Source organism: Hesperophylax consimilis, chromosome 9 (assembly GCF_061612785.1).
Source record: "Hesperophylax consimilis isolate HC1 chromosome 9, BYU_Hcon_1.0, whole genome shotgun sequence".
In the NCBI taxonomy this organism is placed as follows: Eukaryota; Metazoa; Arthropoda; class Insecta; order Trichoptera; family Limnephilidae; genus Hesperophylax; species Hesperophylax consimilis.
In genome coordinates this window covers 19,735,853-19,750,538 of record NC_142844.1, presented here as the reverse complement: position 1 = coordinate 19,750,538, position 14,686 = coordinate 19,735,853, and the positions used below count along the sequence as shown (strand labels likewise).

The window sequence follows — 14,686 nt, the reverse complement described above, 5'->3', positions numbered from 1 at the left end:
AAAAAAATTCCAGTTTGAGGATTTTCGTCACCGCGAAATCTTTTTACTTTTACATTTTTCTAACTTTCCTAACTATAGATTTTACAGATATGTAAATCGTTTCTAATATTGCATGAGTTAGCAGACTACAAAGTGATTTTTAGGGCCATCTGAGTACAGAAGATATTATTATAATAAATGAAGGAGTAGTGGGGTTACTGGTTCGATTCCCATAGCAGCGCCTGTAAATTGACTTTTTGTAATTGAATACAGATTTGGATGCTGTAGGTCTGAGTGATGCTATTTTTATTAGTGAAAGACTTTGTTGCTATGCACATTTCATAAGGAAATTGAATAAATAAATTTCCAAAAACTGTCAATAATCAATTCTGTGCGCGATATTAAGAAGGGGGTGAAACGAATAATCGAGTTTTGATTACGTATTCAGTGCACCGTGAATTATATGTATTTATCGCTAAAAATAGATCAGTTATACATAAAAAAATAATGACATCATTTTGATCGACCATTCCTATTTCTCAAAAAGAAAAAAAAATCTTAAAAAACATTTTTTCAAAGTATGATACATCTACTTTTATTATTAGATGAATTAAAAATTATATCTTTTTTTTGGTTTCACTGAGGATTGAACCTTCCTCCCCTGGGACCGGAGTCAACATCACGAGTCACCTAAGCCAAATTCTAATTCGATAGTACCGACATTTATTTTGTATATTAACGGCTGTAAATTTTTATTTTTTTAAATACAAAATCCAGTTTCAGAAAAATGCGTTGTGCATGTGTGCCACCAAAATTTCATTGAATGTATTGTTATTTCCACTTCATTCATTCATTGATTCATAGATTTATTTATTCATTATTTTATTGAATCGTTGATTAATTGCTTCATTGATTCATTGATTCATGGGTTAATTGATTAATTGATTCATTTATTCATTGATTGATTGATTCATTGATTCATTGATTCATTGATTCATTGATTCATTGATTCATTGATTCATTAATTCATTCATTCACACAAGAAAACAAACCCGAAAATAAAATGTATGTATTTACAAAAATTAATTTGATTAAGTTTACGAACTGTACAGATACGATTATTTAAGGTTTTCATATAAATGTATACATTTATGTACTCGAGTTTATTATCTTATGTATGAATAGCCTTATGATATTATAAGAGTGGTTATTGAAACGGGAGGGTGATTGAAAATGAATGCATGTGATCTAAAATTGGAGTATCTTAAAGTCCAGCAGAATGTTGAACTTTTAAAGAATACAGTATGAAAAATAATCGAAAATGTGACTCGAAAAGTTGCTTGGTTGTAACCAATTCAGATGACACGTTTAGTAATAAATATTTTAATTATAATATGTAATGAATAGTACAAAAACAAGTATTTTGTGTATAAAATGTAATTACTCTTAAAATTGTTTGTAAGTAGAAATATGTCAAATATAGTAGGCATCCAAAGTTAACACGTAAAACGCAAAACACACTGAAATAATTTTTAATTAATCTATTTTTTCTTATCTTATCAAAAATGATTACGTTTGATGTCGTTTAGGTAACCCGACCAAACAGAACTGAACCCTTTTGAAAAGTGATATACAGTCATGAAAAATTATGATGAAAAACTAGGTTAACTAGATTAGGTTAGACTAGTTATTTTTTCATCACTTTACATGGCTTTACATCGCTTTTCAAAAGTGTTTTTGTATTAGAACTGTTGTTTCTTATCTCCCGGTTAAATGTTGTCTATGTTTAAGCTGTTCATGTTATGCGATGTAAATAAATTTAAAAAAAGAAAACATAAAATTTTATTCTAAATAATTTAAAAAATATGTCAAGAGCCTTTATTTTTTCATGTCTTCCACTTTTCTGACGATGTATTTTATGGTACCATTTACATGATAAATATATTTATGTTCTGTTTTGACTGTTGACTGCTGAACTTATTGTTTAATTGTTAACCGAATTATCAATGATTTCAAAAGTGACATCATTCAGCATGCAACAGTTTTGTCATTGCAATCAATATAAAATTGAAGGTATATTAATTAACGTGTAAATGTACCTCAGTCTATAAATACACGATTTTATGACCAGTCTTTAAAGTTTTACACACTTAAGTGTGGAGATACTTTTGACTTGTGCTTTAAATTATATAAGACATGTAATAAAGTATTTAAACTTTTTATTGATGTCTATGGAACCTTAAGAAGCGACCCAGTTACTCAAGAAATTGAAATACGACAGTGAGTAATTAAAATCAAGGAAATGTTGAAGGAGTTGCATTGAAACAAATTATTGACTTCATAACGTTTTTTTAATATACAAAATAATTGATGGCCATATATCAATTGAATTTCCGAAAAAAAGAAAACCTGCAGCACAAACACACACGAGACACGAGGAAATATGATTCACCTTCAGAAAAAAACGTCATAACTCGTTGATTTTCAGAGCAATAAAGATATTTGGCAATTTACCAGAAGAATCAAAATTAGAAGAAAACATAAATAAATTTAAATTCTAATTACAAATATATTGTGATTGATTTATTCTATTTAAAAAATATTTATACCAGTGTAACTAAAAAACGTGGTGTAAATATTACGCGGCGCGTAAGGCCAGAACAGTGAAAAACTGAACTTATTACCATGGCGTTTGTTTGGAGGGTAGGTAATTCTCTGCCCCCAGGAGCTTGCTCTCTGATAATATAATCTCGCAAGTACCTGTTACACCCTAGCGACATCTGACGGACTCTGGCGTAAGTTTTATGACTACCGTCATCTATCGATTAAGTACTCAACCTTATTACCATACATCACAATTAATAAACTCACAATAGTTTGTGACTACTGGTTCGACAGTATACTATGTGCTTTATGTGCAAAAATATGTGAATAGTTCCAGTCGAATTCATCCTCTTAATTTAGAGAGCCAGGAGAGAGAGAGCGTCAGATTTACATAAAATTGTTCACCCCCCGGCGAGTGCACCTGAATAATAGCCCTGGTTACATGAGCGGTCGCTACGCCACTGGTTCTTGTACTAAATTTTAAGAGAGGTATAAACTTCACGATATCGTAAATTTGGTAAACACAACTTTTACAGCCTCCTTTTAACATCCCCACAGTCATCAATCACAAACCAATTAATGGTCAATTGGGTAGATACTAACACACTGAAGTAAAAAAAAACGATATCTGCAGTACACAGTAGGTACTACCTTCCGGTAGGTATATATTATGTACACAGTATATACTACAAAATTTGCTAACAATACCTCTTTTATCAAACCAATCAAAGACAAAGTAAAGTATTCTGTCACAGGAGCATTTTTCAAAATTTACAACAATAATTTGTTAGTATTTAGCCCAATTAATGTTCTAGTCGGTCATTTCGATTTTTGTTATCCCAGAGATCGACGATATTTAGCTGCAAAATGGCTAAATTGAAATCATTAAGTGTTTTTGTGTTATTACTCAATCTTTCAGGTAAGATACATCGAAATATGCATTGAAATATTTGATTTCTGATTAAAATCGTAACTGCTGTTGTTTTCAACAATTTAATCTAAAATTTATTTAGTGATTCGTAGGAAAGATTTTGTTTTACAGAATTTGAACAATCCATCAAAATTCAAAGTTAAAATATTAGTTCTGTTATTATGTCAGCATGGGTCGGTTGTTTCACAGAACTTTGATAATAACAGAACTTGATAGGACATTCCCAAAACTTGAAGTTTAACTTTTAAATATGATGATTTGTTCAATTCTTTTAAAAATGTCCGTCATAAGTTTATCTGATTTACACAAACCATTTTTCTTTTACAAAGTATGATTTTTTTTATTATTATAATATACAATAACTTTACTGTTTAATGTCTTGCCACGAGTACACAATACCACATGGTAAATTAGTATAATAATTGCTTTGTACCTGACTCATTTTAACAGATTTTATTTTTATTCTTAAACCTTTGGATAAAGGCCTCCTTCCAATGTCTCAAACTTGGCCTATTTTTTACAGCTCTAACCCATACGTATCATTCATCTTATCTCATATTCATCCCCTATTTGGGTCGGGAAGTATAAATAAAACATATTAGCCTCCAGCCTCTCTCACAGTCCCTGGAGTTACTTCTCTCTACTTTCCATGAGGCGGCAGTCAGTTTTATGTTCAATATATTTATTTTGTCATTTATCTTGTATTTTATCCGTTATTGCTATCTAAATTTGATCAAATTCAAACTTATTATTGATTATTTCAGTTGGCTACGTTCTCCAAGAACTGAATCCTGACCCGGATCCCGTCGTGCCGCGTGAAAAACGTCACCATCCAGAGAAGAGCATCTCTTTCCACCACACTACAAGTACTGGGCAGAAGGGTATCTACAAGACCGGTGAACTGCACGTGGGGCCAGGCGGAGTGTCACACTCTAAGCATGTCTTCATCACCAAGCATGGGCACGAGCATGAACCTCATGATCAGAACATGCATCAGGAGTATACCCAGCATACTCACTATGAAGACGGGCATACTGGTCACGAGAAACCTAATGCTTTCCTTGATATGATCGGAGGATACGTTGAGGTGAGTAATTTCTCAAAAAATGTGTTTAATTTTGTTGCGTTTGACGTATGTCTTTACGGAAATTGTTTTACCTCAGAGGCTTCTGTGAGTTTTAGATTAGATTCATGTTTACAAGGATGTTATCAAGTCTATTGAACGACTACAATATATCTATTACAGCTAAATAAGCACCTGGCAAAGATAATAATACTTTAACACTACCTTAAAGAGCTCACAGAGGGTTTAAAATAGAAGAGCTTTTTTATTTGAGAACAATTGAACATTCATCCGTTATCGACCTTGTGAATCCTTGCATTTGGAACTCTTTGCTCGAAATGACTGTCTTGGTCAGAAAACAGATCTTGGCAGCCAGGTGTTACCCAGCATTCCTCGTCTCCCTTTTTGTCCCTCACTTAATTCATCCTCAAAACATTCCAATTCTCAATTCCACTAATTGATTTATTGAGCTAATTTATTTGCGAGTATTATTGCCTTATATTCTGGTGTACCTCTGAATTTTGCAAATATTATCAGAAATCTACCTATATTGTAATATTACGAACAAAGATTGCCAAGTTGACTGCCCTAAAACGGGAATTTACTAGCTGGAAAGGCAAAGTTTCCATAATTTGTTAAAAATGTCTTACATCAAAAATGTATTTTTGTTATTAAGTATTACCTATTAGTTTAAAAAAATAATCTAAGATAGATTTTCATGAAAATATTTTTTTTCTTTAGTAAATAGGCCCACATCCTAAGTATCGCGGAATCTTTTAATTCGGTCATTCCAACCCATCAAAACGCGTCTATCAATTATCTCGCTCATTACGATGTAAATATTAAAACACAACATAAAAAACCGAAACAAATCTTACGTAAAGTTTAAATATCCCCTAACTGCAGCCATGTACCATTGAAAATAATTTTTCACAATTTTTTTTTTAAATATTTTCCATCAAACAAAATTTAAACTCATGATGACAGAGAAAGGGGCCTTTTTGGCCCGAAGCTCTGTATGCCACTATATAAAAATAGTAAATAGGTGTAATAATGTAAACAAAAACTTATGCTATACAATTGTTGTGTTATTATTATTAGTACCTACTTTAGTCACGTTCACTCATAATAATATCATATTTATTTTAAGCTTTTGTATTGTAATTTTATAGACATGTTAAGCGCCTTAAAATGCCGTTATTAAAACTTATCATTATCAGTTTAAATCATCATCATTATATTTTATTAAGAAAACAATTTTCATAAATTTTCACATAATTGATGTTAGAATTTTGAAACATACAATAACTCCGAAAATTACTTATTTCCAGGGCACTCAAATTCTTGGCCACAACGGAAACAAGCACTCCAAAGCGTACTCGGTGCACAAAGAGGTGAGCATAAACCACAAGAGTCACAATTTCCGCGATGCTGAAGATTTTCCCGAGGATTCTCCCCCAAACTCTGATCATTTGGATATCAGGGGGATCTTTGGAACCAAGCCCCAGATATCAAAGGCTTAATTAATATCTCACTTATTTTTTTAAAATTATTTTATAAATATTTTTTTTTATTATTTTTTTTTTTAATTAACCTTTTTCATTAATTATTTTCATTATTATTATCCTATTGTCAATTTTAAAAAAATAACTTGCATGATCTTTGAATTTTGATTGAATTGATTGAAAAATCATGAATTTATTATTTTTCATTATTTTTATAATAAAGTCCATTTGTCGAAACAAATAACTTACACATTGAATTGTGATTGAATAAAGTCAATCAGAAACAAATTATTGTCCTATTTATTAATTCTATGGAATTTTAACCCCCACTTAACTAATTCCTGACCATCTAGTGACCTTTATATACGGACAGGATTGTAGAGTTCGTCGCAAAATATATATAATTTCATTGACCTGGAATATTTTTTATGACATTCTGATTTGACCTAGTTTGATGAAAACGCGGTATTGTAGAGCCAGTCCCGCCAGTGTCTTCCATCCGGCCCGCGACATCTAATGACCAGTGTCATCAAGGACCCGTGACAGTTAATGGCTAAGACCTTGGTCAGAAGGGGCGAAAACTCCACGATTTTTTTCGTGCGAATAAATAAATATGCTCGTTGGCGAGGTACTTGGCACCAATACATTGCGTCCACAAGTATCGCGCGAGTACATCAAGAGGATTTTTTTGAAAAATCTTTATTTGATTCGCAATGATATCAAGGTCTGAGAAACGAGTATCAAAAAATATCTTCAAAGCTACGTTATCTAAAGCTATATTTTCATCCCTGAAAATTCTATTGTCTACCCCCCCCCCCCCTCCCTAGGACAGAAAATATGGGTGTCTAGAAATTAAAACGGTTTTGGCCCTCCGAACTCACTGGAGTAGTCAATGTGGCCCTCCGGCTGAAAAGTTTAGAGACCCCTGTTGTAGAGGATTCAGAATTTTTGAATAGTTTCAATAGTATATTTTTACAATATATTTGTTGTACATTTGATACATCAAAACTATTGAAAATTTCAATCGAAGGCGTTCTTATTCTATTGACACTATTATTTTACATTTATTTTCACGCGATTATTGATTTAATGCTGAGAGGGCCGTGTGTTTCAAAAACCTAATTAATTAATAAAAAAATAACCCAATATCTCCATTCTTTTGTGTCTAACCACAAATTGACACTCTTCCATTATCCTCACAATATTTTCATTAGCCACGCTTTTTTTAAAACCTTTTCATAAATCATTTCGTAATCCGACCAACGACTTTCAACTAAGAAGTTATCATTTTACTATCAATCTTTTACGTACTATAAAACTGTTGTTATTCAGAAAAACGATGTAAATCTCTGAAATGACTGCAATAATTAACATTTTATTTTTGATATTATAGTAGTAGTAATAATAATAAATGTTTTACTTTGCTTCTTTTTTGTAACAGATAGAGGATATGTAGTGTTTTTTTTTCTGAAATAATTGTAAATATATTTAATTGTGTTTTTAGTGTAGTTGATTGGTTTGGGTTTCAGTTTCAGTCTGTATTTGGTGTCAGCGTATTTTCTATTTCTAATCTAACTTTATTCGAGATTTAAATGTTATAATATTGCACACATTATGAAGGCTTAAAGTTTATTGTAAAATACCTTATTTATTCAATATAAAATAGTAGCACATTTCTAGGTTAACTCAATATTTGAACTTTTCATTTATTTGAACACAGAAACATATTTCTCCAACTTTTAAAGTTTTGAACCCAAAAATGATCGGCTTAAATTATATCTCCCTTGTATCAATCATATAATAAGAATAGTTTATTTTTAAAAATCCTTGTGTAATAATCAACTTAAACTAACTAACTAACCATCACGCCGTTTCCCCGCAGGGGTAGGCAGAGAGGACGGACCGCCAAACAACTCGGTCTTGGCACACACTTCTTGCCTCATTCACATTCATACATCGTCTCATACATACTCTTCTATTATTCTGACTCTTGACATGGCCCGATTCGAGTATCTGATTCACTTGATCGTGCCATGTCTTCCTCGGGCGTCCTTGACTTCTGCTACCATTCGAATTTGCATCATATATCCTCCTTACACTCCTATCTTCACTCATTCGCTCTACATGCCCAAACCATCTAAGCATCCTTTTCTTACTCATTACGCTTACATCAGCCTTGCACTCTTTACGAATCTCCACATTCCCCACACGATCAAACATGGTTTTACCACACATACGCCTCAGGGATCTCATTTCCACAGCATTCAATCTACATTCATCCTTTCTTTGCCAGTTCCATTCCTCACTTCCATACATCAAGGTAGGTGGGCACCAGCACTCCGTTGTAGACTGCTTACTTCGCTTCTTTGGACAATTTATCAATTTATTAATGAATTCGTGCATTTAACAAGTGCTTTGGTCAATGATTGAAGCTATAAATCAAGGCTGCCCAACCTTTTTAACAGTTGGGCCAAATTGACGATTTTGAATCACTGGCGGGCCACTGAATACCTGACGGTTCCTATTTCCATTCGGACGCAGAAAATATTATATCAAAAACTGGTGTATTTTTGTTTAAAAAGTAAGTTCAAGAGGTTAGATTTTTTCGTCGCTGATTCTTGTTCTGAGTAGCCTAAATAACGATAAATCGCCTTCGTTGGCAATACTGGTGACCGCGCGCAAGCTGCATTGTTTGTTTTACCGCGGGCCCGCGACACTTTTTCAAATTGGCGGATTGGCGGGTTTTTTGAAAATGGTTCACGCGGGCCACTTATAATTCGTTCGCGGGCCACATTGTGGCCCGCGGGCCTGGGGTTGGGCAGCCTTGCTATAAATCATCAGAGAATTCATCAAGAAGCCGTCTGAATCATAATACCGTCTATTATAACTTGTTAAAAGCAGGAACTAAGTATGAAAAATGGCGCGATGTCATATTCAAATGTGGACTGTATTCTACACAAAAATACACATCTGTGCGCAATGTACATTAAAGGGAAGACTAGACAAAGTTTTTGTTAGTGTCGAAAAAGGCCTTGCTTTTCAGTACAAATCACAACCAGTGCCATCTGTTGGCACTTCTAATAATTAGTTTAACTTACCTTTTCATATTATTATGCTGGCTTTCATAGAAATACAGAAATTTTATATATAATCCAGTGACTTGTTCTTATTATAAGGTCTGAACTTCTTACTCAATTTTACCATTATGATTTACTGAATGTAAATAATTCATTTTTTCATCGTTGGGCTGCATCCTTTTCGGTTTGGTGGTCCCGCTGCACTTACATAATTATCTGCGTTTTCTTGCATATCTACCTGTTAGAAGAAACACACCCTTTATCGTTATTTCATCGTTTGGTTTCATTTTCACTTATCATATTATTATTAATTAAAGTGCCACATATAAAGGCAGCATGTTCTTAAGTTATCATTAAATTACGTTGCCTTCAATCACCGAGACAAATTTTATTAATGACTTGCGTTAATAGGAGAATGGTAATTAAATATCACACGTAATTGATGAGTGTTTTAGTGCATTGATGGAGATGCATATTTAATAGAGAGTTCAAAGGTGAAAAAAAAGTTGATTCTCAATTCGAAATGACTTAAGATTATAATGTTTCAATTATCATTTTTTTAAGTGATTCTGGGAGACTGGAAGTGTAATTAAATTTAAGGCGATGCACTACGTTGTGTAATATTTTAAATTGAGCCGCTATCAGTAATAACCCTTACGTAGATGGCGATAAGGTTCTCCGTGTTAATCCGCCTGTTTTGATTTATGCGAGAAAGAAACATGGCTAAAAAGTGCATTTTATTTTATTTTGTGGATGTTCAGACATAATTTTTTTTTTTTTTTTGATCATTTTATATAAATAACTTAATTTGACACATCATTCAATAAAATAATAACTGAAAATGGGTTCGTAAGTAGGAGATTTTGAACTTTCAAGCAGTTTTCATAGGCCTTTACATTATTTTTTTCTGGGCTTATGAAAAGACTTAAAAAAAAATACTCGATTATTTCAAAGGTCAAAATGTATTCTACTCGCAGTATTTAATCAAAGCATCTGAAAAATTTCTAGGCGACCAAATTTTCAAACCAACAACACATGATTTTGCATTACTACGTATGGCATCGCCTTAAGCATGTCAACCCAATTTGAAGCAATATTGGATTTTGCAGTTTTTCAACATCCACATGTGCAGTTTTGTAAACGAAAGACGCTTATTTTTAAATTATTTTATTTTATAAAATCTACAAACTTATAGATTATAAATACGTTTCAATTATTACAAGAAAAAGTATATACGTAGCTACCAATTACGTATTTATTTCAATCTATACTTTATTAGGCATTTGCAGATATTTTGCAATCGTGATTTCGTGGTTTCGTTGCTTGTGTCCTTTTGTGACACGTAGCGCCGTCTTGTTGAAAATAAACGTTGTCCAGATCAAAACCATCCAATTCCGGCAATAAAAAATCATTAATCATCTCTCTAACTTTTGCTCCAGCCTCATTTTCGAAAAAGTAAGTTCAATGACTCCGCCGGACCATAAACCGCACCAAACAGTAACACGTTGAGGATAGAGAGACTTTTGAACAATAACTCTTGGGTTTTCCGAGCCCCGGATGCGACAATATTGCTTGTTGACGAAGCCACCGAGGTGGAAATGGGCCTCATCACCCAAGATGATTTGCATTTGATTCACTCAAGTGAATTTTAATCATTTCAATGCGTTGTTGAAGCGTGTATCGTTCCATTTTTATTAATGGCGTAGTTTCTACTTGTCAAATGTCAAAAAATGACAGCTTTAAAAGTGGCTATTCAAAATAACAAATCTTATTGGAAAACCCTGTACATGATGGTAGAAGTAAAAAAGAATAATAATTTTTCGAAATTCAATTTTTTTTTCTTATGCTAAAATATTTTTCTAAAGAAGAATATTTTTTTCCCATGCAAACAATTCATCTTTGTTACCTAACAGCTACCTTAAAACGTTCGAATACACCCTGTTTATTATATAATATCTATTAAAAAAATATACCTTAATATGGTTCTATTCCAGTCTATGTATTGGTTGCTCTTCCCTGAGATCCGAGCCCTTTAGTTTAATAATAGGTAGGCACTTCGGTGCAGCTTGGAATGCCTTAGATTTCGCTTTTAAACTTGAACTCAATGAATGCGGCGACTCACTGTGATTTTCCTGATTTTTCGATGAGTCAGAAGAGATGGAATTCCTTTCACAGCTTGATGCTAATGACTGCAATGATGGCGTTAACGCATACAATATGGTAATTAATTTGTTCTTGTTCTTGAGCCTCAGGTTTTTAAAATAATTAAAGCAGTAATTTTTTTATCTGAATGAAAAACAAAGTGATTTAGGATTTTTTTGTGTATTACAGATTGATTTAATCCTATTACAATACACATAAAATATACAAAACTTTAAATGAAACATTTTACAATAACCGATATTTTAGTGCATTACAGATTGATTTAATCCTATTACAATACACATAAAATATACAAAGCTTTAAATGAAACATTTTACAATAACCGATATTTTAGTGCATTACAGATTGATTTAATCCTATTACAATACACATAAAATATACAAAGCTTTAAATGAAACATTTTACAATAACCGATATTTTAGAGTTCTTGCCTAAAATTACTTTTGAAATCTTTAAGGCCAATGTTGAAAATGTCAAGAGACCTAGAAGTATCATTTAGCAGCACCATACCTCTTGTCATACTATGCTGGGCCACAATGTCTGTTCTTCAGAGCAAGTCGTGGCGTCGACCCTGACGGTAGTTGTTGGGTACAAACAATTTATAGCATTCCAAAAGGTATGGGCTGTCAATGTAATAGTTCATGATTTTAAAAGCTGTTACTTGAAGGGTTCCATTTCTCCTAGATTGGAGACTTTCGTAGTGCATTTCGGAGAGCAAATTTATGTGATGCATAAATTGTGGGTATTCACCATGCGTTCTCATATAAAGATATCTCAGATTTTGTTTTTGAATTTGTTCTAATAATTCTATGTATTTTTGCTGGTATGGGGCCCAAACAGCAGAAGCGTATTCTAATTTAGATCGTATAAGGCAGTTGAACATCGATGTCATTGCTTCGGGCTTGGAGAACTGTTTGCTTATTCTTATCACTAGATACCGGATTATATGCATTTGCATATTTGCATATGCAAATGCATATTTAGACCCTTTTCAGCGGTAGTTGCATATTTTAGCAAATAATTTGAGATCTTGCATATTTACGCTTGATATCCTTCAGATGCCTCACATAGCGACACTATAGACGTCAGATAGCAAGGCGCGCGGCCAGCGAAGCTGAGCGAAGAACTGATAACTGATCTTACTGATCGCTACGGCCGGCGGCCGGAACGGGGGGGAACCTCTCTCATCTTCGCCTGCGCTCGCGCCTACTCGGCTTAATTTGGCTAATTGCCGAAAACAGTTCATTCATTCGTATGAACGGTGATTTGGTATATTTTTATGGTAATTCAGTGAATTGCGAATTTTGTTTTTGACTGGTCGCACGCGCTGTTCTTTAGAGTTTCGTCTAGTGTTTGCTTTGTTTGCGCGAAGTTGTACATTGTGAAAGTGAACCATGCCCCCTGATAAAAAAGTGCCCATACGTGGATAGCTGAATATCCTGGAATATTTACATACGACGGAAAAGTTTTATACTGCCGAGTTTGCGAGAAAAACATTTCTAGCACAAAAAAGTTCCAAATAGACCAGCATGTCAAAACCAGTGTTCATATCGCAGGAGTGCAGAAGAAGGGCCCATGACAACAAGTTTTTACAGTGGCAAGTAGCAGTAACAGTGAAGTAACCTCCAAAGGTAAACAACAAAATCACTTTAGCATGGATCTATGTGAAGCATTTCTTGCAAGCAATATCCCTCTATACAAACTGACAAATCCTGCCTTGAAGGATTTTCTCAGAAAATATTGCATAAATCAAAATATACCGGATGAATCTACTTTACGTAAAAATTACATACCATCAATTTATCTTCATGTGCTGGAAGAAATACGCAATGAACTCAAGGATAACATCATATGGATTTCAGCTGACGAAACCACCGACACTTGCGGTCGTTACATTGCAAATTTGATTGTTGGTGCATTAAAACTTGAACCTCCACCTTCCTATTTGGTGGCCTGCAGAGAACTTGAAAAGGCAAATCATTCTACGATCGCCAGATTTGTGAATGAGGGTATAAAAAAATATTTCCTGAATCTTCTGCTGATGAAAATGTGTATGTGTTGCTCTCAGATGCTGCCCCCTATATGATCAAAGCAGGCAAAGCCCTCCAAGTATTTTATCCCAATTTGATTCATGTGACGTGTTTTTCTCACGGAATTCACAGACTCGCCGAAGAAGTGAGATCCACGTTTGCGAATGTAAATAACCTGATTTCATCAGCAGAGAAAGTGTTTCTTAAGGCGCCTGCTCGTATAAAGGCCTACAAAGAAAAACTGCCAAATATCCCTTTACCTCCTGAGCCAGTAATAACACGTTGGGGTACATGGATTGAAGCTGCGATGTTTTACCTTGAACATTTTGAAGCCATCAAGGATGTTATCAATGACTTCGATAGTGCAGAGGCTTTGGCAGTTTTCCAGTGCAAAGAATCGTTTGACGACGCCAGTATTAAAAAAAACCTTTTTTATATTAACTCCACACAGGAGGCCCTGAAGAAAATAATTTCCCTCAGGGCCTATGTCATCTTTGGGGATGCTGTGTGGAGGGTCTTTTTGTGGAGAGGAAGGAGTGAACATGGGTCTTGAAGAGTCCCATGTTGTAGGAGGGAGGAAACACAGAGGCCGGCAGTTCGTTCCACAGCCGAGCTGTTGAACTTAAGAACGAATCGTAGAAGCGACCCGTTCTCATGTGACAAGTGTCAACTGTGTACAAATGTTGGGCACGCGTTTGGCGTGTATCCCGACTACGCACCGGTGCTGAAGGGATCAATGATGCTAGTTCCTCAGAGCATCTTCCATTGTAATACCGATAGAACAAGGACAGCATACCTACCTGACGCCTGTGCTCTAAAGATTGCAGTCCGTTTGTTAAGATTGGGGAATCTATCAAACGGACCGCCCGTTTTTGCACAGAGTCTATGGTTTTAGCCTAACCTAGCTATGATTACCACTCATTTCGCCTACATATCTGCAAGTATAAAAACGCTTGAAACTCATGGATTGGCGTTGAATGCATCTATTCAGGTTATGAAGGAAATTCGCCTTATGAATTCCTCGTTGCCAAAGCTATTCCCGAGTAAACTCAAAGAAAAATTTGAAAACATACTGAATAATAACCCAGGGTTTGAACCTCTGTGCCAAATTGATAACTTCATCAACGGGGCAGGTGAAATTTTGCCCGGAACAATAAGTTCAAAAATCGCACCCAAATTTAAATTCTGTCCAGCCATATCAGTAGACGTAGAACGTTCCTTTTCCGCTTACAAAAATATATTAAGCGATCGTAGACACAATTTGTCTACAGAACATTTAGAACAGTACTTAGTCATATACGTTTTTAAAGGTAAATTCTAAATTTTATTGTTAA

General features: G+C 34.2%; 1 protein-coding gene across 1 annotated transcript; it reads left to right on the top strand.

Moving 5' to 3' along the window:
• Positions 1 to 3,429: 3,429 nt before the first annotated feature.
• On the top strand, positions 3,430 to 6,100 carry LOC149421019 (uncharacterized). The gene is made up of 3 exons (XM_089635157.1): positions 3,430 to 3,502; positions 4,279 to 4,601; positions 5,909 to 6,100. The coding sequence occupies exons 1-3, from the start codon at positions 3,451 to 3,453 to the stop codon at positions 6,098 to 6,100; spliced, it is 567 nt and encodes a 188-aa protein (XP_089491283.1). The 5' UTR covers positions 3,430 to 3,450.
• The last annotated feature ends 8,586 nt before the right edge of the window (positions 6,101 to 14,686 follow it).

What these genes read in the sequence shown, in the direction of transcription:
- LOC149421019 (XM_089635157.1), top strand. Translation starts at nt 3,451, where the DNA reads ATGGCTAAATTGAAATCATTAAGTGTTTTTGTGTTATTACTCAATCTT. An exon ending in GTTATTACTCAATCTTTCAG is followed by an intron (nt 3,503 to 4,278) that starts GTAAGATACATC and finishes TGATTATTTCAG; the next exon opens with TTGGCTACGTTCTCCAAGAA. An exon ending in TGATCGGAGGATACGTTGAG is followed by an intron (nt 4,602 to 5,908) that starts GTGAGTAATTTC and finishes ACTTATTTCCAG; the next exon opens with GGCACTCAAATTCTTGGCCA.